The following is a 23,413-nucleotide window of genomic DNA, read 5'->3' on the forward strand; positions in this document are numbered from 1 at the left end:
TTTACCATTATAATTGCTAGCCTTAACAGTGGGGTAACAGATAGGGGACAACTTGAGATATTTACATAATAGTCCATATCTAGACAACAACAGTGCTTTGAGAGAGCACTGACATTTTGCTTTGCTTTAAAACCCCCCCCACAAAAATAGCTTTAAAATTGTTTCCCAAAGAAATTCAACAATAGTGAAAATAGCAGCAAAGCATAGCGTGTGGGTGGCATGTGGGTGTGTGTGTGTGTGCGTGTGTATTTCTGTTAGATACAAGTAGAGTGTGTGTGTGTGTGGCGGTGTGAGCCAACTTGGCAGAGACGTAATAGGCACAGGTGGTAAAACTTCGTGGCACGTGGCCTCGGGCGCTAACGATTATTATCACCTCTATAAATTATATTTCAACCACGGTTTGATTTTCTCTCCTCGCTCCTGTGCCGTCTGTCTGTCTGTCTGTCTGTCTCCTACTCCCGTTTCCTGTATCTCAGGTAAACACATTACCCACTAACTCCACTGTCCTGCAGAGAAACCTTCCGTTTTAATCCATTAAGACCTGGAACGCATCTGTGTCATTTTTTTATTTGAGCTAAAAAAGCATTATTTTACACTTTGGGCTATTCAAAAATAGCATATATACAAGCTTGTAGATCTGCTATTTTTTAAAAATTATGAAAATGTGTGCAAATCTTTGATTATATATTGTTTTAAACTAAAACATTTTTAACTAAAATCTTTGCTTCCGGGGGTCCCTGGAACAAAATATTTTGAGATGGGGGTCCGCGGCCAAATAAATATAATTTTGGGTGGTCCTTGACATGAAAAAGTTTGAGAACCGCTGACATAGAAACATACGTTTTTTTCAGAATACTGTTGGGATTTAGAAGACATTCGTAGAATTGGCCTCAGGTCTTAAAGGGTTAATTTAACACCAAAGCGAGTACAAATGGACCCGTAATTGTTTCCATTTGAACTCTCTTGGGGAAGATCTTTTTTTTTATCTCGAAGATCGTCTTCTCTGATAATCTCATCTGTCGGAAACATTGTATCTTTTGTGGACATCGTCGCTGTCAGGCAGAAACCTTGTATCGCCATATTTGAACTTTTTTATGTTTTTTTTGTTGTAAATTAATGCCCTACTTCGGCTTTCCAAGAGTGTCGCACAAAAGTAGTGAAAATAGCAGATCTGTAAGCTCACGAAGATCGGCTGTTTTCTTCACTATTTTCAAATGTTTTTAAGATCATAATTAAAAAACGGTTTTGGACATGCAAGGTTTTTCTACCGGAGTGTGAGTTGAGTGACAACAGGGAACTGAACCGAGAGTCAGGTGTTTTACCGTCTGTCTGTCTGTCTGTCTGTCTGGACCACCACCCACTGCGGTTATCAAACGTCTAGACTGGCTTTGACCAAAAAGAGGGAAGCGTGTTTCTTTTAACTCTTTAAGACCGGGAACGCATCTGTGTGTCATTTTTTGTTATTTCGTTGGGCTATTCAAAAATAGCAAATATACAAGCTCATAGCGCGGCACCGAGTGCAGTGCTATGAGCTTGTAGATCTGCTATTTTTGAAAAATCATGAAAAGTTGTGCAAATATTTGATTTTTTTCCTATTTTTTGGCAGACATTTGTAACTCAAATCTTTGCTTCTGGGGGTTCCTGGAACTAAATATTTTACAAATGTTCGCTTTAAAAAATATATAATCCAAGATTTTACCACGAATTTTCAAGATTTTAAAAAAATAGCAGATGTACAAGCTCATAGCTTATCTGCTATTTTTGAATAGCCAAAGACATCTAAAAATGACACACAGATGCGTTCCCGGTCTTAATGGGTTAAAAGGGAAGTGATCCGGGTCATTGTGGTTTCAGGTTTCAGGTTCATCTGTCCGACGTCTGTACATGGCCAGTAGAAAGGGAATTGGTTTTGTAGGTGGATCCCGATATACTGAAGGCTTTGAAGAGGTTTGCTATACTCTGAAAGAGAAGTGTAAGCTCTAAACGTAGAGTCAAAAACGTCTTTTTTTTTTAAATTAAAAAGGTGTGAGAATCACTACAGTACAGCAGCAGTCCCTCTCGTGTAACATTGTGACAATACGGACACCAACCTCTCGCAGGCAGGTGTAGATGTTTGTGACACAACCTTTATTACAGTGGTTCCCAAACTGGGGGTCCCCAAATTATTTTGCTGGGTCCCCCAATGATTAGCTTAACTCTCTCACTGCCAAGAACGACTTATAACGAGTCATTGTCATAACGCCCTGGCTGCCAAGAACGACTTATAACGACTTTTTGAAAAAAATGTTCAGAACCCAAGATATCGTGATCCGAAGATTTGCTGCTCCATTCACTTCTTGTTTAACTTATTACTTAAAAAGGCTGTATCTCGGCTCCTGTGTACTTTTTTTTTTTACTATGTATTTTTGGCCCAGACATGCTATTTTCAAAGGCAGACAATTAATGTCAACGAGGCAGTGTTGTTTTTGGCAGGCATTTTAGATTTAGTCTTAGTCTTAGTCTTTTGGACGAAATGCTTGTTAGTTTTAGTCACATTTTAGTCATTTCTATCCTTGATAGTTTTAGTCTAGTTTTAGTCGACGAAAACTCAAAAAGGTTTAAGTCTAGTTTTAGTCGACGAAAACTCAAAATGGTTTTAGTCTAGTTTTAGTCGACGAAAACTCAAATGGTTTTAGTCTAGTTTTAGTCGACGAAAACTCAAAATGGTTTTAGTCTAGTTTTAGTCGACGAAAACTCAAATGGTTTTAGTCTAGTTTTAGTCGACGAAAACTCAAAATGGTTTTAGTCTAGTTTTAGTCGACGAAAACTCAAATGGTTTTAGTCTAGTTTTAGTCATTGGTTTTAGTCAAACAAATACAATAAAATAATGTATTTAAACTAATTTAATTAGGTCAATATACATATTGTATTTAAGATATGACTGCTGCTAACAGTATTATCATAAAATATATCCCATTTTTAGGGGATAACACAATAGGATACAACGTGTGTTACAACACATACTGTAATTCACACAAAATACTGCATGTTCGGAAAATAGAATAGCCTAGATCAGGTTCTCATTATCAACCTTTTTTTTTTACCAGTACCAGCCAGAAAATATTTGTCTCTCCAAGTACCACCATTATGACTGATGTTAAAATACAGTAGCTTACACCTGCCCCATCCTATTCATATGCACAATTCACACAGGAGGCAAATGTATTCCTACAAAAAATGTTGTATTTTTGACAGTTGCGTACATTATGGTAGCACTAAACTGGAACTTAAACTCATGCAGTTGAAAGAAAAACGTCTTAATAGCTTAATAACCACATGGTACCCTCTTTCTAAGCAATGGAAAAATTAGAATGTACATATACTGTACTGTACATAGTGTATGTAAGAACTAGGTATATTAAGTTACTGTACTGTTGAGTTCCAAGGATTTACTCGTCACAGTCATAGGCATGATGCAAACAACCATTGAACCCCTACTTCACTGACGTACCCCCTTTTTCACTTGCTTTCACTTGCCCCTGTCCAGCCAAAAAAGCCTGCATGTTTTACTCATAACAGTCCATAGCCTTGATACAAGGCTAAACAATCCAAGTTAGCTTAAGCCATTGGTTCTCAAAGTGGGGTCCGGGGACCCCCAGGGGTCCTTGAGGGAGTTCCAGGGGGTCCCCAGCTAAATGATGGATAGTTAGGAACCAAATGGACCCTTATGGGTCTGTAACTCTGAGAGTGTACAAATGGAACCAAATGGACCCTAACGGGTTCATTTGGTTCCATTTGTACACTCTCAGAGTTAAATGAACATTGATTTTACAATATGAATTGGGGTCCCAGAGATAGAAATGCCATAAAATAGGGGTCCGTAGTAGGGGTGTTCGATATTGAACAATATACTATCACGATATTTTTCAAGAAATATCACGATAGACGATATATATCACCATAATTTTTTTATGTTCGTTTTTAGGATTATTATTATTGTATGATTATTAATAACATATATGATGATTAATTATATTATATGATTATAAAATTTTATAAGATGATCATGGGGCACGTATAATCATTATATTATATAATATAATGAATCATCATATCTTATTAATTAATGTGTTCACAGACAGACAGGCTACATACAGATAGATAGATAGATAGATAGATATAATATTAGTTTTTATGCTGCTGATAGATAGATATAATATTCGTTTTTTAAGCTGCTGATAGATAGATAAATAGATATAATATTAGTTTTTATGCTGCTGATAGATAGATATATAGATATAATATTCGTTTTTATGCTGCTGATAGATAGATAGATGTAGATATAATATTAGTTTTTTATGCTGCTAATAGATAGATAGATAATATTAGTTTTTATGCTGCTGATAGATAGATATATATTCCTTTTTATCCAGCTGTTGCATCATGTGACGTTCAGTGTAGGCTGCTTATGGTGAGTTAGTAGTGTAACAGACTGCTTCAGACAGAACATCTGACAGTCAGTGGTGGAATGTAAGTAAGTACATGTACTTAAGTAGCCTACAAATTTGAGGAATTTTCACTTTACTGGATTATCTTAAATTTTCAGTACTTTTACTTCTACTCCACTACATCTCAGAGGCAAATATTGTTCTTTTACTCCACTACAATTTAGTTACTTTGTAGATTTGTATTATTACAAAACACGCATTAACCTCTTTATCCATATATACTTCAGATATTTGAAAATAGCCGATCTACAAGCTCACAACGCGTGGCTTTGCGACCCGTTGTGAGCTTGTGAGTATTTCTGCATTGCAGTACTGATACTTTTATTCAAGTACTTTTTCCACCACTGCTGACAGTAGCCTAGTATTATTACACCTACCTACCTACTAACAGTAGACTAGCAGGTCACACAATGGATCATTGATATGCATATGCATCCAGCCAGGTCGGTCATTCCTATGTTAATTCATGGTGTTGATAAGCTTTTGTAAGCGGGGTACGAATTGTTGTTTTTAATCGATACGCGAAGTCCGTCCATGTGCGTGCGTGCACTCTTTATGCGGGGACGGGACACCTTCGCTGTTTCACCCGCGTTTGGTTAAAAGTTATATCAAGTGACGTTCGAACATTGCAAACTTTGCAATTAACTTTAGTTGGCACTTTGCACCGTGTCGGGCACCGAGCACTGCAGACTGACGAGACAAGAACTGCGATCGCCTCGCTGCCAAGAAGAAAGGGGGCGGGGACTTTGGGAGCGTGTGTGATGAACACAACAGATCTTCAAGCAATCAATGCGGTCCGGAAGTGCGGTCGAGAGACGCGTTGTTAGCTTGTAGATCTGCTATTTTTGGCGAATGAAACCGTCGTACTACAGAAGTATAAATGAAGGAATAGAACTGCAAATCATAGACTGTGCACTCACAGGATCTCAATGGAAACAAGACCGCAAGGACCTTTTTTGGACCTTTTAGACAAGTATTTTGCCTAATAAAATAAAATTGAAATATTGAAATAATGCATTTTGAACGTCCCACCCAATACAAATTTCGTCTCGTCATCGTCTCGTCGACGAAAACACACATTCGTCTCGTCATATTTTAGTCATCAAAGAGCTGTTCAGCACGTCAACGTTACGTTTTCGTCATGAAAAAAAGGGCCGTTGACGAAATCATATCGTCTTTGTCATCGTTGACGAAAACAACACTGCAACGAGGTCGCGATGACCTCGTTGACATTTGTGAAACCACACAGTATAACCCACAGTGATTAGCAACCATCAGGGGATCGATCATAATGGAGATAAATATTCTGTGACTACTTGAAAAAGGTAAGAAAATCGGAAAATCACTGGCAGTGGGCAAACGCGGACAGAAATAAGTCTGGTAGTGAGAGAGTTAATGTGCATACATGTGTTTTCTCACTCAACAGTTACCAACATACAGTATAAGTGTAGCAGGGTATCTGCACATTTATAAAGTTACAATTTAATGACTTTTAAGACCTTTTTTAAAACCAAATTGGCCAAATTGTCAAATATTACGTAAGGAAGAGGCAACCATTGTGTAAATAGCCGAACTACAAGCTCACAACGCGCGTTGCGAGCTTGTAGTTCGTCTATCTTTACAGTATTTATCTGTGGAACCGAGTCGAGTAAAGAAATGCCTACAATTCGAAGTGCTTGTCAGGGTGGGGGGGGCCCCCAGTTCAAATATGGTTATATTAAAAAATAGCAGATATACAAGCTCATAGCGCGGCACCGAGTGCCGCGCTATGAGCTTGTAGATCTGCTATTTTTGAAAAAAACCTTGAAAAAGTGTGCATATCTTTGAACATTTATATTTTTTTAAAGCGAAAATTAACTGATATATCTTTGCTTCTGGCGTTCCCTGGCACAAAACATTTTCAAATGGCGGTCAAAACAAACATATATCAATCTAGGGGTCCTTGGCATGAAAAAGGTTGAAAACCACTTGCTCTAGTAGAGAGGTGTAGATGTGACATTGTGACATTGTGACTACCAACCTCTCGTAGGCAGGTGTAGATGGGACAGACCAGAACCCTGAAGGGTTCCCCCGCGATGCTCCTCATGGTCCCAAACACCTCACACAGGAAGGTGATGAAACCCAGCCACCTCTCCACGTCACGCTGCTGCAGCTGCTCCCGACGAGCAAAGTCCTTCTGTTGGGGGGGGGGGAAGAAACACACAGGGTCAGTGTGTGTGTGTGTGTGTGTGTGTGTGTGTGTGTGTGTGTGAGTGAGTGAGTGAGTGAGTGAGCGACCGTATGGCACGTGGCCTCCGGCCTAAAAAAAAAGTATTTTTATACCAGCTGGCAAGCTTTTTTTTTGCCCCCGATTTATCTGCAGCACGAAATGTAATGTAAAAAATTTCAATATCCTGTCTTTTAAAATTAAAAGATGTCTTTAAAATAAAATCTTAGCAATTCCAGGGAAATTCTATGAGTCCTAATACAATAAAAAAAACTTGTTTCTGCCTTTCATTGTTGGGCTTTTTTTTTCACGAGGCAATGTTGCGTCAACTTGTGAGCAGTCACGTCTGGTAGGATGCCATAGCCTGAGAGGACATGATGACGCAACACCACCGTTCAGAGTATGGGAAAGTCTCCTCATTGGCTTAAAGGACAGCCAATTATCAAAAAGTGTTGCTAGCTCTTCAAGCAAGCTGGTAAAAATAAACGGTTTTAGACATGCCAGGTTTCCACCCGACAGCAACGAATTATACTGCATGTGTGCAAAGACAAACTAGAAAAAGTGCTCCTCGGAGCACAGGTCTCCGCCAGGTCAGGTAAGTTATTGTGGCCTCCTGGTGGCGCTATAATAAAAGGGTGGCATTTCTTCCTCGGCCTAGTGGGAATGTGCGTGCACATTTTCACGGAAATCGCACGCCACGTTCATGATTTCAGACATTTTGTTCAAAACGGACCAATCCTGCAAACTTTGGAAGTCGACCTTAGCCAATCAGGATGGAATATGAAATATCGGACAGATGCGTCTTGATCACATGACTATAGAGATACTGTGTACCGATGTGCGTGATGTTTGGATAAAATCTGAAGGATTAATATCCAAAAATGTGTTTGTCATAAGTCGGCCTCCTGGTGGCGCTGTAAAAAGCAGATATGAAAAATGCAGTGCAGATGTTTTTCCTTGGCCTCTAGGGAGTAGGCGTGCAAAGTTTCACGCAGATCGGTGCAGTTATAGTTAAAAATGCAAATCGGGCTGTTATAGCGCCACCATGAGGCTGATGTGAAAAGTTTTAAGTGCCATTTCTTCCTCGGCCTAGTGGGAATGTGCATGTGCTATTTTATGGAAATGGCAAGCTGCGTTCATGATTTGAGGCAGTTTGTTCAAAACGGACCAATCCTGCAAACTTTGGATGGTAACCTTAGCCAATGAGGATGGAATATGGGAAATCGGACAGATCAGGGTTGATCACATGACTATAGAGATACTGTGTACCGATTTGCATGAGGTTTGGTTAAAAACTGTAGGAGTAATGGGGGAAAATGGGTTTTGCACAAATCGGCCTCCTGGTGGCGCTATGACAGGCCTATGTGAAAAATTTGAGGCAGAGGTTCTGAATTGGCATCCAGGGAGTGTGTGTGCACAGTTTCGCAGCGACCGGGCCAACGGTGCCTGAGATTTGGTGCTAACACACAGACAGGACACACGGACGGACACACGGACACACGGACAGGGGCGAAAACATACTCTCTCGCCATGCCTTTCGGCCTGGCGGAGACAATAATAACTAGAAAAAGTGCTCCTCGGAGCACAGGTCTCCGGTAGGTTATTGTGGGCCAACAATGTTCGGAATTTGCCAATCAGGATGGAATATGAAAAATCGGACAGAACCATCTTGATCACTTGACTATAGAGATAATGGGTACCGATTTGCATGATGATTGGACAACATTTGTAGGAGTAATACAACAAAGAAAAGTTTTGAAAAAATCGGCCTCCTGGTGGCGCTATAATAGGGCAATGTTAAAGGGTGGCATTTGTTCTTCAACTTAGTGCGAATGTGCTTGTAAAGTGTCACCTCAATCGGACGCTGCGTTCATGATTTGTGGCATTTTGTTCAAAGCGGGCCACTTCTGCAAACTTTAGATGTCATTGTTAGCCAATCAGGATGAAATATGAAAAATCAAACAGTTCCATCTTGATCACATGACTATAGAGATCATGTGTACTGATTTGTGTGAAATTTGGATAAAATGTGAAGGCTTAATATCCAAAAATGTGTTTTACATAAGTCGGCCTCTTGGTGGCGCTATAAAAGGCAAATGTGAAAAATGCAGGGCGGATGTTTTTCCTTGGCCTCTAGGGAGTGTGCGTGAAAAGTTTCACGCAGATCGGTGCAGTTATAGTTATTGGCATTTATTCCTCGGCCTAGTGGGAATGTGTTTGTGAAATTTTACGGAAATCACAAGCTGCGTTCATGATTTGAGGCATTTTGTTCAAAACGGACCAATCCTGCAAATTTTGGAAGGCAACCTTAGCCAATGAGGATGGAATATGGGGAATGGGACAGATCCGTGTTGATCACATGACTATAGAGATACTGTGTACCGATTTGCATGACGTTTGGATAAAATCTGTAGGAGTAATGTAAAAAAATGGGTTTTGAACAAATCGGCCTCCAGGTGGCGCTATAACGGACCCATGTGAAAAATTTGAGGCAGAGGTTCTGAATTGGCATCCAGGGAGTGTGTGTGCACAGTTTCGGAGCGACCGGGCAAACGGTGCCGGAGATTTGGTGCTAACACACAGACAGGACACACGGACGGACACACGGACGGACGGACGGACGGACGGACAGGGGCGAAAACATAATCTCTCGCCATGCCTTTCGGCCTGGCGGAGACAATAAACACACTGCAGCCAAAAGACATGCTAACACACACACACACACACACACACACACAGACACACACACACACACACACACGGACAAACAGTTTATGGAGCCCAGTGAGGTTGTAACACTGGGGTGACAAGCATCACACACACTTCTTACAGGGAAACGACTTCACAGGCCTCACACACACATTCTAAACAGACAACCGCCGTGCTTGACACCCAGATGACAACCCACGACGCACGAACGAGCACACACACACACACACACAACGTTTAGCGGATCATTACTAGAAGCAAAGACAAAATGGGATTGGAAAAATGGGAAGGATATCCTATAGCCTGCGGGGACGTAACCGTGACGACAGAGCCCGCGCATGTGCCGTAACTACCAAACTTCCGCAGAATTCACAAGAACGCTAATAAAGAGGTTACATTTGTGGAAAGTGAAAAACTTTGTGTCCTCATATGGCAATGGGTCAACGCCCGTGTTTAAGTTTACATCGATTGGAGAAACCACTGAGGAGAAAAACGTATTCAGACAGACAGAGATTCCCTCATTAGATAATAGTAGGATAGGATGAATGTTGAATTGTAAACAGTGTAGCTGTGCTCTTCTGTTGACATAGCTTAGTGGCTTTCAACCTTTTTCATGCCAAGGACCCCTAAAGTTATATACATTTGGCCGCGGACCCCAACTGAAAATGTTTTGTGCCAGGGACCCCCAGAAGCAAAGATTTGAGTTAAAAATGTTCGCTTTAAAAAATAATAATATAGATATTCAAAGATATGCATATGGCATGAACGATAGCGATGGCAATGAACTAGTTCTTTTGAACGAATCGATCATGAACGACACATCACTAGTTTCACAGCATTCACACAGAAGAAAGATTTATTCTGGGAGGAGAGAGAACTACTAGAACTAAATAATATCGGCCATTATTGTATTTTTCCGGCAATTATGCAATGCAACCGTGAGGAGAATGACAGCAGGAAGGGAAGGAGGTGAAAGGGTAAAAGTGTGGCGATGCAGCAGGTGGGTTAACATTTTAACTTGGCGTGCCATCGGCGGCATTGTGTGTGTGTGTGTGTGTGTGTGTGTGTGTGTGTGTGAGTGTGGCATGGCTATCTGGCATTTAGAACAGAAGTGAGGGATGAGGAGATAAAGGGAAGGGAGGAGAGGTAGAGAGGGAGGAGAGGTGGGGAGGCGCTGATCCATGCTGCTCTGGGTGAGGAGGTGTGAGCAGGACGGGGGAGCAGAGGTGGATAGAGAAGAGGATAAAATGGCAGATTTATACGTGGACACGCATCAGTGTCACGCACCGTCACCCCGCCCCGCCGGCGCGTGACACCGCTGAATATAAATGGGGCTAAAGGGCAGCTGTGGTGGTCAAGGCTGTATTTTCATACAAATTCTCAGATTTGTGACTGGAACTTACTGTATATACCTTAACCCATTAAGACCTGAGGCGATTCTTATAAATGTTTTCTAAATCCTAACAGTTTTTTGAAAAAAAATATTTTAAATTTTCCAAAAAATTACTTATTTTCTATCAGTTACACACCACACAAAGCCTTGAAATTGAATTTAGTTTTTTTGTCGCATTAATCAAAAAGCCAATAATCTGATGACTTGCGGAGTCCCCTACCGGAGACATTAGCATCTTTCCGCCAGTCATCAAGGAATGCGACAAAAACTAAAAACTGGTAGCCAGAGTGCCAATATTTTATTATAGGACGCAGAGTAAACAAACCAACGTTTTGGCAGGTAACTGCCTTCTTCAGGGTACCAGGGTAGCAGTTACCTGCCGAAACGTTGGTTCGTTTACTGCGTCCTATAATAAAATATTGGCACTTTGGCTACCAGTGTGTGCGGCCAATTTCTTGACTCTTGAAGACCACCATTTAGTTTATTCCGCCGTTGGCCGGCACCACCATAGGGACTTTGGTGTGCGTAGCATTCTCGTACACAAAAACTAAAACATATCCATGAATTCAAGGCTTCATGGGGTGTGTAATTGATAGAAAATAACGTGTTCCTTCCACGCGCTACGTCCAACCAGGGAAACTCTCCCCTGTCAGGTGATAAGAAGGTCAGACGGCTCTCATGCATTGAAGGAGGCATGAGCTCGGCCCTGGCCCAGGTTGGCAGAGGGAAGGTAGTGCCCAGGATTACACGCTTAGGCATTGGCACTAGGGTGAAAAAATAGGGGCTACAAAATCGTGGGATAAAAAAAAAAAAAAAAAAAAAAAAAAACTTAAAGGACAACTTCACCCATTTTCAACTTATCTTCATATAATTGGTCCTCACTAATACTCTATACAATGGTACCATTTTTGTCTACTCAGTCTGTGTCTCAGAGGAGGGCTGTGGACAGTTCAGAAACCCGCCTACTTCCTGGAAAGTTAGCATGCTATAATGAAAGCCATTGTTCTCATGACAATAAAAATCTAAATTTGAAAAATGAAATCTTAAAAAATAAAATAAACCTGCCGAACGATGATGTCACCGGTAGGCAGGTTTCTGAAGTGTCCACAGCCCTCCACTGAGACACAGACCAAGTAGAAAAAGATGGCACCATTTTATCACGAGCATTAGCTAGGACCTATTATATGAAGATAGGTTGAAAATGGGTGTAGTCGTCCCTTTACATTTTTCAAAAATAGTGAAAACAGCAAATGCACAAGCTTGTAAGGCTGAGGGACCCCCCTGTAAGGTATCCCTACGTCCAGTGTTGCCAGATTCTGTGAGAGAAACAAGCAACCAGGTCTAGGAAAACCAGCCCAAAAGAAGCGACAATGGGCCACATGAGCACTTCAACATATACATCAGCTAGTTGAAAATAGCAGATCTACAAGCTCACAACGCGTCGCATCGCGACGCGTTGTGAGCTTGTAGATCGGCTATTTTCAAATAAAATCTTGCGGGGAAATTATAATAAGCAGATCTGGCAACCCTGCCAACCCTGTGATCCATCTCACCTGCAGCATGTTGAGGAGCAGGGACCTGAACTTGGTGCCGTCCACCATGAAGAGCGCCATCTTGTCACAGAGCCGGGCGGCGGTGGCGGCGAAGCTCCGGTCCGACACGGCTTTGGAGTAGATGGTGCTGACCACCTGCGTGGATTAAAGCTCACATGAAATCTCTCACCACGGAAAACATTCAGTTTTTTAGGCCAAAGTGTCCTAATCTGCCATTTGGAAGTTCAGGAACTAAAACGTTTGAGAACCAATGTCATGAGCAATTAGCGCAATATGTAAAAGTATGGTGTTTTGGTAGCCATACAAGGCCCAAAACCAGTTGAAGAAATTGCAGATTGAGGCTTTAAACCTTTGCTTTTATGAAATATCAGAGAGCATTAGGGTGTTTCTGAAAGATTGAAAATGTATTCTATAGCTAGTTTGACCACTTCAAATATTCGCTCATTTTAAAAGAACTAAATAACAGAAAATATTTTCGGTGCGTGACATCCATAGAAGACATGCTGGCTCGTGATGCTGTACGAACACATTTTCCTGAGGACCCCCCTGGAACCCCCTGGGGGTTCCCCGGACCCCCCACTTTGAGAACCACTGTCCTATGGAACCCAAAACAACATGACGGTGGCTGGAGGGGGGGGGGGGAGACGCACCTCGGACAGGGTCTCCTCGGACTGCGCCGAGCCCTGCGCCTCCTCGATGAAGGAGGCCAGCTGGCGCTCCACGCCGCTGCTGTTGCTCCTCATGCTGTTGAGCAGCTCCACCAGCCGGTCGATGCGCTGGGGCGCCGCGTTCGCTCGCTCCACACACACCTCCTCCTGACCGAGAGAGAGCAAAATACATGGAATAAAGCAAAAATAAAAACTAGGTTAGCTGAGGTCCAGTATTACCAAATCAAACAGGTTGTATGGTACAGTAATACACACATTTATACAGGTAAGAGCTTTCACACATTATGCAGGAATATGGCACACACACACACACACACACCCTTTCACAGTTATAATTATGATTTGATTTTTTGGTTTGTTTTACTTTAACCCATTAAGACCCGAGGCGATTCTTTAAAAAATGTTTTCTAAATCCTAAAAGTTAAAAAAATATAAAAATAAAAAAAAAGTCAAGATTTTTTCAAAAATAGCAGATCTACAAGCTCATAGCGCGGCACTCGGTGCCGCGCTATGAGCTTGTAGATCTGCTATTTTTGAATAGCCAAATAAATATAAAGTGACACAGATGCGTTCCATGTCTTAATGTGTCAATAGAATTGAAGGTAGGCATTTGTAAAAAATATTTTCTTTCTTTTCTCTTTCCAAGGAAATGGGGAATCAGAAAATAAGTTATGATGGATGATATGAAAGTCACTGTTTTTTTTTTACATCATTGTCCTGTAATGTCTTGTCGAATGCCCTGTTTTTTATGTTATGTGTGGACCCAGGAAGATTGTTATTATGCACCAGCTAATGGGGATCCTAATAAACTCAATAAAGTCAATAAACCATCCCTTGCGTGGTTGAAGGGTTTGCAGTAGAGTGAGGAAGCTAACAGCAGGCGGGCTAGCTAACTTAGCACACCAAGAGAAAAACATCAGAGACTCTTAGCTAATGCTGCTTCAGCTACTTTATCTCCTCAGAGGGAACACCTCTCCCCTCTTCATACTAAAATAAACAATATGTGTGTGGGTGGGTGTGTGTGTTTGTGTGAATAGTAACACACAATGAACAAAGCAAAGATTAATGTTGGATGATCTGAGTCTGCATGTATGTGGGTGTGACTGAACATAACTTCAGTGGAAATGCTAGCACATTTTCACGACTACAAACACGTGCGTGTGTGTGTGTGTGTGTGTGTGTGTGTGTGTGTGTGTGTGTGTGCGCTTGCTTGTATTATTATACATGTGAGGCCCAAATGTCCCCACAAGTATAGTAGAATTTGAGAAATAGAAATTGTGAGAACGATTTTCCTAGTCCTCACAAGAAAAAAGGTTGTATAATGTTTATAGAAAATATTACGATTTAGGCTTGAATGATAGTTGATAGCACCCAAAATAGCCAATCTGCAAGCTTACAACGTGTCGCAGCGCGTCGCTTTGTGAGCTTGTAGATCGGCTGTTTTGGATGCCCGACACCGGCACGCAATTAAACTCTAGGGTTGGGGATAAAAAAAATGGCATTTAGAAAATTACTGTGCTAAAATCTTGGTGTCCTCACAAGTATAGTAATAAAAACAAGTGTGTGTGTGTGTGTGTGTGTGTGTGTGTGTGTGTGTGTGTGTGTGTGTGTGTGTGTGTGTGTGTGTGTGTGTGTGCGCTGCGGTAATGCTGACTGACAACGCAGTAAGCAGCTTTTCTCGTACCTTGTCCTTTAGCCTGCCTCTCAGTCTCTCCTTGGAGGACTGCAGCAGGCTGATTTGGGGCCGGTCCAGCTGGCTCTCGCCCGCCTCCCTGTTCCCCGGCGGGCTGGTGGCGACGTACTCCTTCTGATGCACCGCCCGGTGGTCCACCGGGCGCGCATTTTCACTGGCCGCCGTCGACCCGGACGTGGGCGATTCGCCGGGACCCTTGACGCCGTAGCCGCCGCCTCTAGGCTCCTGTGGCGGCGATCTGCCGGGCTCCTCGCCTACCTTGACATTCTCGCTGGTCTCTTTGGTGGTTCTGGGGCTTAGTCCTTTGTCACCGGAAAGGTGCGTCTGTCCGTGGTGACCCTGTCCTTTGTCACCGATAAGGTGCATCTGTCCGTGGTGACCCTGTCCTTTCTGGTTGTGGTGCCAGCGGCGGTTCTGGCTGTAGCCGTGGTGCGGCGGGCCTCCCTGGCGCCCGCCTCCTTGATGCTGGCGAGGGGGCCGCCCGCTGCCGTTGTTTCTGTTGTCTCCCGGTTGCTCCGGGGAGTTCTGCTGCTGCTGCTGATGCTGATGTGGGGACAGCTGTTGGCCATGGTCTCTGGGCTGCTGGGGTGATTGTTGTTGTTGCTGCTGTTGTTGTTGTTGACTCTGGTTCTTGCCTCCATCTCCTCCGCCGCTCTGCGTTCGTTGTTGTCTCCTGGAATGAGAGTGGGTGTTTTTTAGCCACGCGGTCGAGTGGCACTCCGTGGCGTGCCCTCTCTCTCTCTCTCGCTCTCCCTCTCCCCTAGCACTCTCTGCTCTGGACACTGACACATATGGGTCGTGCTCTCCTACCTGCCTTTCCGCCCTACCTCTCTTCCTGTCCCAGACCATTCCCGAAGCCGTCCGTTAGCTTTAATTCAATTCTCTTAGCTAGAGGCTGACTTCAGTGAGCATCACAAATCACAACCACACATACAGACAGCATACTCAATGTTGTATCCTCTCTACCTACAGTATAGTCTAAAATAGGAATGATGCCTCTCAAGATCAGCAGAAAAAGGCTTCTTATGGATGGACAGTGTTTACTGCACGTTCTCCTGTCCTACACTGGCTCAGGCCTGGACGAGCAGCTGACACATGGTTCATTGGATTAGTCGACCTCGTGTAGAGGAGGTGCGTCCATCTGTGAAACTACTGTACACAGACTCAACTAGCAGTGGTACTACTCTGCTATTACACTCAGCTCCATAAGTACCTTTTGCACGCAGAAAAAGGCACAGACACACGTACAGCAAGGAAGGAAAACCAGTCTCAAACTACATCGCACCAACTAACAACTTGAAGTTAAAGTATCGTTAAAAAGGAGTGAAAGGTTGAGTCTCACACTATCATACAGTATAGTAATTGAAGAACTCTTTTTGAAACAAAGTTTTTCACGATTTTTAAAAAAAATAGCAGATCTACAAGCTCATGAGCTTGTATATCTGCTATTTTTGAATAGCCAAAGAAATCTTAAGTGACACAGATGTTCCAGGTCTTAATGGGTTAAAATAACCCAGTACCACCGCAGTCCCTTCTATCATATTCAATGAAATATTCCTAATAGCAATGATGTCTGCTACTAGAACTGATCTCGCCTTATCGTTCCAATCCTATTTCAAATCGGACCCTTTTCCAATTCCAGTCCAAGACATCGACAAGAATGCATTTGTTCATCAGTATGAACATAATTATGGTGCCACAGGTGGCACTTGAGAGGTGCAGGGGTACAATTCCTGTTCTCCATCACGGAGACTAGGGATTCAAATACTCTGTGGTGAATTTAAAAGATCTCCCCGGTATGATAGCAAGCTGGTATAATACTGTACTAGATAATGGGATATTCAACAGTCTAACATAGATAAACTGAGTATGAACACTGGATCATGCTGCCGTAGCGAGTTTAATGAATTATCACCAAGGTGGGTGACGTTTGGAGCGTCTTAGCTCTTCATAAGATTCTTGAAACGTCACCCACCTTGGTGTTAATTCAGCATGATCCAGTGTGTGGACTAGACGGTTTTTGTATTTAGGCTGTTCTTCTGTACAGCACCTGGGATTTTATCATTCGGATGTGCATGCTTTGTGAACTTCTCTACATTCAGTCTAACCAAATGTATATGAAGCCTTTCAATCCATGAAAACACCAGAATAACTGGTGAACACAACATTTGAGCTAGTAGGGTCATAACTGTACTTCAAAATCCGATATAATTACATGAAACCGTTTAGGCTACATAGCAACTAGCAAGCATCGATGGATGCAGACCATGTTGCACCAAAATTGGCAAATCATCGCCTTCTGTGAATCTATAGATAGCCATGAAGGCAAGTAGCCATTGTGACGGCAAGTTCTTGCTTTATTTTGACACAGAAGTTGGGTTGTGCCGCAGTGTGCAGGCTGGTATTGAAAATGGTATGGAAACGAGTAGCATTGGTAACATTGCTCTGTATCCATCAGTGCTGGATTCTCTATGATTGTAAAGGAATCTTTTTAGACTGTGCATCCGGAAAGAAACTATTAAAATAAGTTGGACTGCTGAACAAGGCCTGATCACCGCCTATCACCAGGCTTGCTTGTCAACTGGAACATTTTACTTGAAACGGACAGTTTTTCCATGTGGATACAGTATGTTCCTCTGTGTGGACCTGCCATGTGGATTAACCTCATGTACATACTGTATTTGCTGGTCTTATGATATGATATCTTGTTTATATGTTCTCTCTGACATGCTTACTTAATGTTAGCTTTTTTTCTCCCCAACCTAATTCCAACCCCGCTAATTCTAATCTGGACCCCAACCTGGTTCTTTAGCTCTAAAAATGTTTCATAGGCGACCGTAGGACCCCAGGGGACCTGACAATGTCTCCAAAAGTTCAGGTTTTTCCTGGTCCCCAGGTAGACAGTAACACACACACACACACACATACAGGCAAAGACACACACTGCCTTTGTCGTACAATAGTGTCAAACAAAAGTAGTGAAAATAGCAGATTTAGAAGCTCACATCATCTAAATCGTCTATTTTAACAATTATATATATTTTTAGTTTTTTTAAATAATAATAAAAAAGAAATGTTTCGGACATAGGTTTAGTCTAGTTTTAGTCGATTAAATATAATACAATTTTAGTCGACTAAATCTACAGTTGGTTTTGTCGACAAAATGCATTTTGTTTATTTCGTTTTCGTCAGTGAAAAAAGGAAGTCGACGAACATTCTTCGTCATAGTTTTAGTCGGCGAAATTAACACCGACTAAAATGAACTATAATCGTATAGAAAATGTCCTTACATACAGCAGCTGAGGAGGGTCTTTCGCACTGCCGAGAACATCACTGGGCGTGAGCTGCCTAGTCTGGAGGACCTCTACACCCAGCGCTGCCTCAATAAATCCCTGAGGATCATTTAAGACCCCACGCACCTCCACAAAAGACTGTTCTCTCCTCTAGAGTCCAACAGGGAGAAAGGATACAAGATCCTCAAAGCGCACACTAGCAGGCTGAGGAACAGTTTTTTTCCCCACAGGCCATCAGACTGTTGAATAACAATGAACAGTGACTGTGCAATAACTCTGTGTACTTTGCACTATCTTTCACTGATATTCTTGCCCTGTGTTTATTGTTCATTGAGTGTTTTAGGTCGTTTTATCATGTTTTTATTGTATTGGAGCTTTACAGTATGTACCCAAACAGTGCATCTAAGTGACAATAAAGTGAATCTGAATATTAGTTTTATTCTTTGTCTGAAGTTCACACTGAAGTCAAAACGAAATAAAAACGAATGAAAATGATAACCTTGATTAAAGAAGCTGGAGGCTGAAGTGGAAAGACGATGAGAATCAAAGTGAAAATACAAACTAAATGAGATGGATTGAACACACAGAGACCACTTTGCTCAGAGAAGGAAGGCCAACATTCTTGTTGCATTTGTCACCTTCTGAAAATTCATTTTTTTGAGAGTTCAACTTTAAAGAAAAAGTGAATGAACAAGTGAAGTCATACATTTGAATTCATATTAAGCCTTGTGAAATAACACTGTGTGGCACTACTGCTGAAAGTAGCTTGTACTACATTTAAAAAGGTAGATTAGGAACAAAACTAAACATTTTAAATATTCTGTAGGCCACATAGCGCTGAGGTAAATGTCATATGCAAGCTCACACAAGGAAATCAAAGTTCACTGGTGGACTTTAGAAATCTTCTTTGTGGATCTGGGGTTCTGATGTGATCTCTCTAGATCTGTGGTTCGCAAAGTGGGGGTCGGGACCCCCAGGGGGGGTCCCCAAATGATTTTGGGGTGACAATTGACTTTTAAGACCCTTTTAATACCGCTAAAATTGAAATAAACTAGACCATTACTACGTCAAAGGTAACCAACAAACTATAATATAAACAATTGTCAAACATTGACTAAATTGTCGAATATTACCTAAGAAAGAGAAAATAGCAGAACTACAAGCTCACAACGCCTCGCAACGCGAGGCGTTGTGAGCTTGTAGATCTGCTATTTTCACAATATTTATCTGTGGAACCGAGTCAAACAAAATGTAATGCCTCAACTCCTACAGTCCAAGTGCGTGTCTGGGTGGGGGGTCCCCAGTTCAAATATGATTATTTTGGGGGGGGGGGGGGGGTCAAGGCCTGAAAAGGTTGAGAACCACTGCGGCCACTAAATATCGCGCTGGAACAACACCGCAAAGACTAGATCCGTTGGTCAGCTGGATGGCCGACTGCAGTGCCTGCGTCTGCGGAGATGACCAGGACCGTTTCTTGATACCAGTATGCAAAGAACAGACTGGCGTCCTTGGGAAGAATGTCTGCGTCAAGTTAACTTAAGGACAATGGTCCGGTTGGGTGTAACTAGCGTGGCTTTTAAGACTCTTGGGTCTTGTTCTTACTCAGCTCTCTGGAGGACTGGCCTGAGGGAGGAATTGTGGTAGAATTATGCCTTATATTGTTATCACGTTGTTCACCTTTTGCCTTATGATTATGTTCTGAATTTTTTTGCATTTTATTTATTTATTATATATATATTTTTACAGAAACAGTACAAAAAACAATGTATCGAGTGCTTGGATCCAATAAAACATATATTTTGTTTGTTTTTATAACCTCATCCATTGTTTTTTTGTATTGTCCCTGTCAAATAAACATAAAAAAATTATTAAAAAAAAAAACGTTTTTTTATATTTTTTATTTGAATATTAATTTTCATATTCGAACATGCATATTTTCCCAATATTTGAATAATGTTCGAATATTCGTTTGACAGCCCTACGGCACACAGGCCTGGCATCTATTGTTTTGGGTACAGCTCGACCCATGTGTGTCTAATGTACAGCACTTCTCCAATATGATATCACGTAATAAGGCACAGCCACCACCAACACCTTCAACACGACGGCTGCACAAACGGCTGTACCTCCAATACGTCGCAGTCGTACTGGACTGTATATCATTGTTCCCCAGGCCTGAGCCCCCCCGTTTTCCACTGACCTGGCTGAGACTTGCCGCTTCCCCCCGGGGCCGGTGGGCAGCAGTACGGTTAGATGGTCCCGGCTGAGATGACCACCCGCTCTATACAAGCAGAAGAGGAGGGCCATCCCACCATGCAAGATTTACAATGGGATGGATGGAAAAAAAAAAGAAACATGGCGGAGAGAACAAGACAAAAAAAAAAAACACGATGGAAGCCGAAGGAGGTCGAAAAACAATTACGAGAGACAGGAGAAGAAGACGGCAGAGAAAAGAGGGGTACAGGAAGGAGGAACAGGAGCAAATCAAAAAGGAGGAGGAGCAGAGAGAAAAACAAAACAATGAGAGAACTCAATCTACCAGTTAGCAGCTACACAATCCATTCTACATGCATGGGTCTACAACAGTGGCTCTCAAACTGGGGTCCAGCCACCCTCAGGGTTCCAAATGGACCCTCACAGGGTCTGTAACTCTGAGAGTGTACAAAATGGAACCAAATGGACCCGTAACCCATTCGTACACTCTCAGAGTTACATGGAGGTCCTTGAAATTTAAAGCGTTTGAGAGCCACTGGTCTACAAGAGTGAAGAATGCCATGGCAACTAAAACAAGTGAAATGAGTGGCTGGACAAGATGTAACCGTGGGAGGGGAGAAAGGAGGGTGGTGATTGGTGGCCGTTGTGATGGAGGGGAGGGACAACCGAGCCCAGATACGCTGTCCCGGGTGGGCTAGGGCAGTAGTTCCCATTTTTGGGTCGCGGACCCATTTACCCATTGTAGATCTGCTAAATATATATATATATATAATCGTTCATTAATCATAAACGAAGCTTGAAAGTTTGAAATAATCGTGATATTGATTTGAAGTCATGTCGCCCAGCAATATGCGGAGCAGCAATCACAGTACAGTTAGAGAGACTTTGAAAATGGTCAGATGATCAATTCACTCGTATATCACCAGTTTCTACAAATGGCACCAAAGTTTACTTTGAACTGGTTTCTTCATCCTCCGTCCGTCACGCACGCACGCACGCACGCACGCACGCACGCACGCACGCACGCACGCACGCACGCACGCACCTTCCTGACAGTGCATATTCATGGTCACAGCACATGAAAATAGCTTCATAGGACAATGATCATGATCTAGAATGGATTTGATGAGCAAACACCTCCATTCTTCATAATAGATCACATTACTATAGTATTACCTACCTCCGTACGTACCTGTCTGTCTGCCTAACTACTGTAAAAATAATAATAATAAACTTTATTTATAAAGCGCTAAAAGTGTTTACAAAGTGCTTTACAGTGTCAAAGATAAAAACCATCCATCGGGATTGTTAATTTTAAAAATAAATATATAGAATAAGAATTGTATATACACAATTGAGACAACCACGGTGGAGGATAACGGAACTGTACCCCTCTACTCACCCACAAATAACTACCCTTTACTACTAGGGCTGGTGAATTAAACCAAAAATATATTTAAACCGATATTCAGAACCAATAACCAACATAATCTTGTAAACCATGTATTATCCATGTACAATGGTGGCGTACACAAATAGTGAAAACAGAACATTTTCACGATTTATTTGAAATGATCGTTCATTAATCGTAATCGATCGGTAAAACATAATCGTGATACTGATCGGAAGTTATATCGCCCGGACCTACTAACTACCCATCCACCCAAACCAGGCAATACGGTACGCCTGCTTTCTTTCTACCACTATGCAAGGTAAAAATTGCAGGCCTTATTTTTAGTCTTTCCCTCCCGACATCCGTCTTAATTTGTCTCCTTCTCTCTCTTCCTCTCTCCATGTTACAGTGCATGTCGCGAGAAGTGTAAATATTCCCTGTTAATGCTGAGAGTAGATCACTGCATTCACCAACATTTCCTAATCTCCTCTGTCTGTGTCAATACCTCTGTTCCATCTACATCCCCATGTTCTCTGTAGTCTCATTTGACAGCTTTCATCTACGGCTCTAATCTCTCTCTCTCTCTCTCTCTCTCTCCGTCTCTGTGCCTTGCGGCGCGAAGGACTCGTCAACCTCTGTCTGTGCCTCTCCCTGGGGTACGGAGACATGAGGTTATATAGGCTTCCCTGAGACGTATGTTACTGTGGAAAAGCAAAACCGCAAGAACGGAGCAACAGCGGTCTTTTATAGCTTGGGGATGCTCGCTGGGGCTGATGTACAGTTTGTGTTATAGCCTGGTGGGACGGCGCCATCAAAGCACACAAATTGTTCTTTTCGACTACGAACCAGGAACCATAAGGTTCTTTTTTACATTTCTATTATAACCACAAGCACACTTGTAGGGGGGGGGGGGGGTTCGTCATAAAAAAAGCGATCGACAAGCTCGATCTACAGCTACTTTTGAACGAGAATGCTTTTAAACACATCAGATTGTGCACTGGCTTCTATGTCTTTTCTCTCTCACTAAGGAAACACTATAGTTAAAGCGAAACACCAAGTTTCCGAGTGTTGCGCCGAATGTGGTGACCTATCGAATTCTGTGAACCGGAGCTGTTCCGCCCGTCCAGAGCATGGGAAGCAATTGCAGTCCATGGGAAAAGCATGTCCTTTGGACATGTCCTTTGGACAAAAGGTCACAGGAAAGTGACTACTAGTGACGTAAACTGACGCTTTTCACGACTCTTTGTAGGCTCCCTGGCTGTGCCAGTGTGCACAAATGTTTTTTTTCTTAAGTATAAGTTGAGGGTTCTCAACTCAACTTAGTACCACCTCCTGAGCAGGGCCCAAATTAGGTTCTGAAAACCTTATCTGAAACCTGAAACCTGAAGCCGTATAGCGTATGGAAACAAACCCTGAACCTGTGAAATACTTTAAGGTTCGCTTAGTTCTTGTCAAGTCAAAAAATAACCAAAAAGGACACACTGCACTCAGCCACTTCCTGCAGGGTCAGGAGGACCAGAGGGGAAAGGGGACAGGCACACCACGCTTCAGAGGACACAGGACAGTGCTCAGGAGTTTGGAGATGGAAAAGCTCCCGTTAGTTGGCTAAACCTTCACTGACAGTCGGACGGAAAACTTGTGTTCCTATGGATCCAATGTGGTTATTATTTAGTCACACAAGCTCTTGATACTTTTCATTGGTTCAATATTTATAAAACCTACCTGCGGGCCTGATTTGGGGCATGTCATTATAGCTGAATATTTTCTGATTTAAAAAATATATATATATATTTAATACCGTTTC

The 23,413-nt window shown here is 42.3% G+C and overlaps 1 protein-coding gene across 2 annotated transcripts in view; it reads right to left on the reverse strand.

Moving 5' to 3' along the window:
• The window catches only part of ctif (CBP80/20-dependent translation initiation factor), a 109,923-nt gene that overhangs the window by 16,157 nt on the left and 70,353 nt on the right, over positions 1 to 23,413 (reverse strand). The window contains exons 9-13 of one of the 2 annotated variants that reach the window (XM_080419658.1): positions 20,203 to 20,283; positions 14,701 to 15,382; positions 12,999 to 13,163; positions 12,349 to 12,483; positions 6,508 to 6,663 (exon numbers count right to left, since the gene is read on the reverse strand). In XM_080419658.1, coding sequence (XP_080275784.1) covers positions 6,508 to 6,663; positions 12,349 to 12,483; positions 12,999 to 13,163; positions 14,701 to 15,382; positions 20,203 to 20,283 — 1,219 coding nt within the window. The remainder of the gene's footprint in view (positions 1 to 6,507; positions 6,664 to 12,348; positions 12,484 to 12,998; positions 13,164 to 14,700; positions 15,383 to 20,202; positions 20,284 to 23,413) is intronic. The other variant, XM_080419659.1, reaches the window with a different exon arrangement.

Source organism: Gymnoscopelus braueri, assembly GCF_963280865.1.
Source record: "Gymnoscopelus braueri genome assembly, chromosome: 22".
NCBI lineage: Eukaryota > Metazoa > Chordata > Actinopteri > Myctophiformes > Myctophidae > Gymnoscopelus > Gymnoscopelus braueri.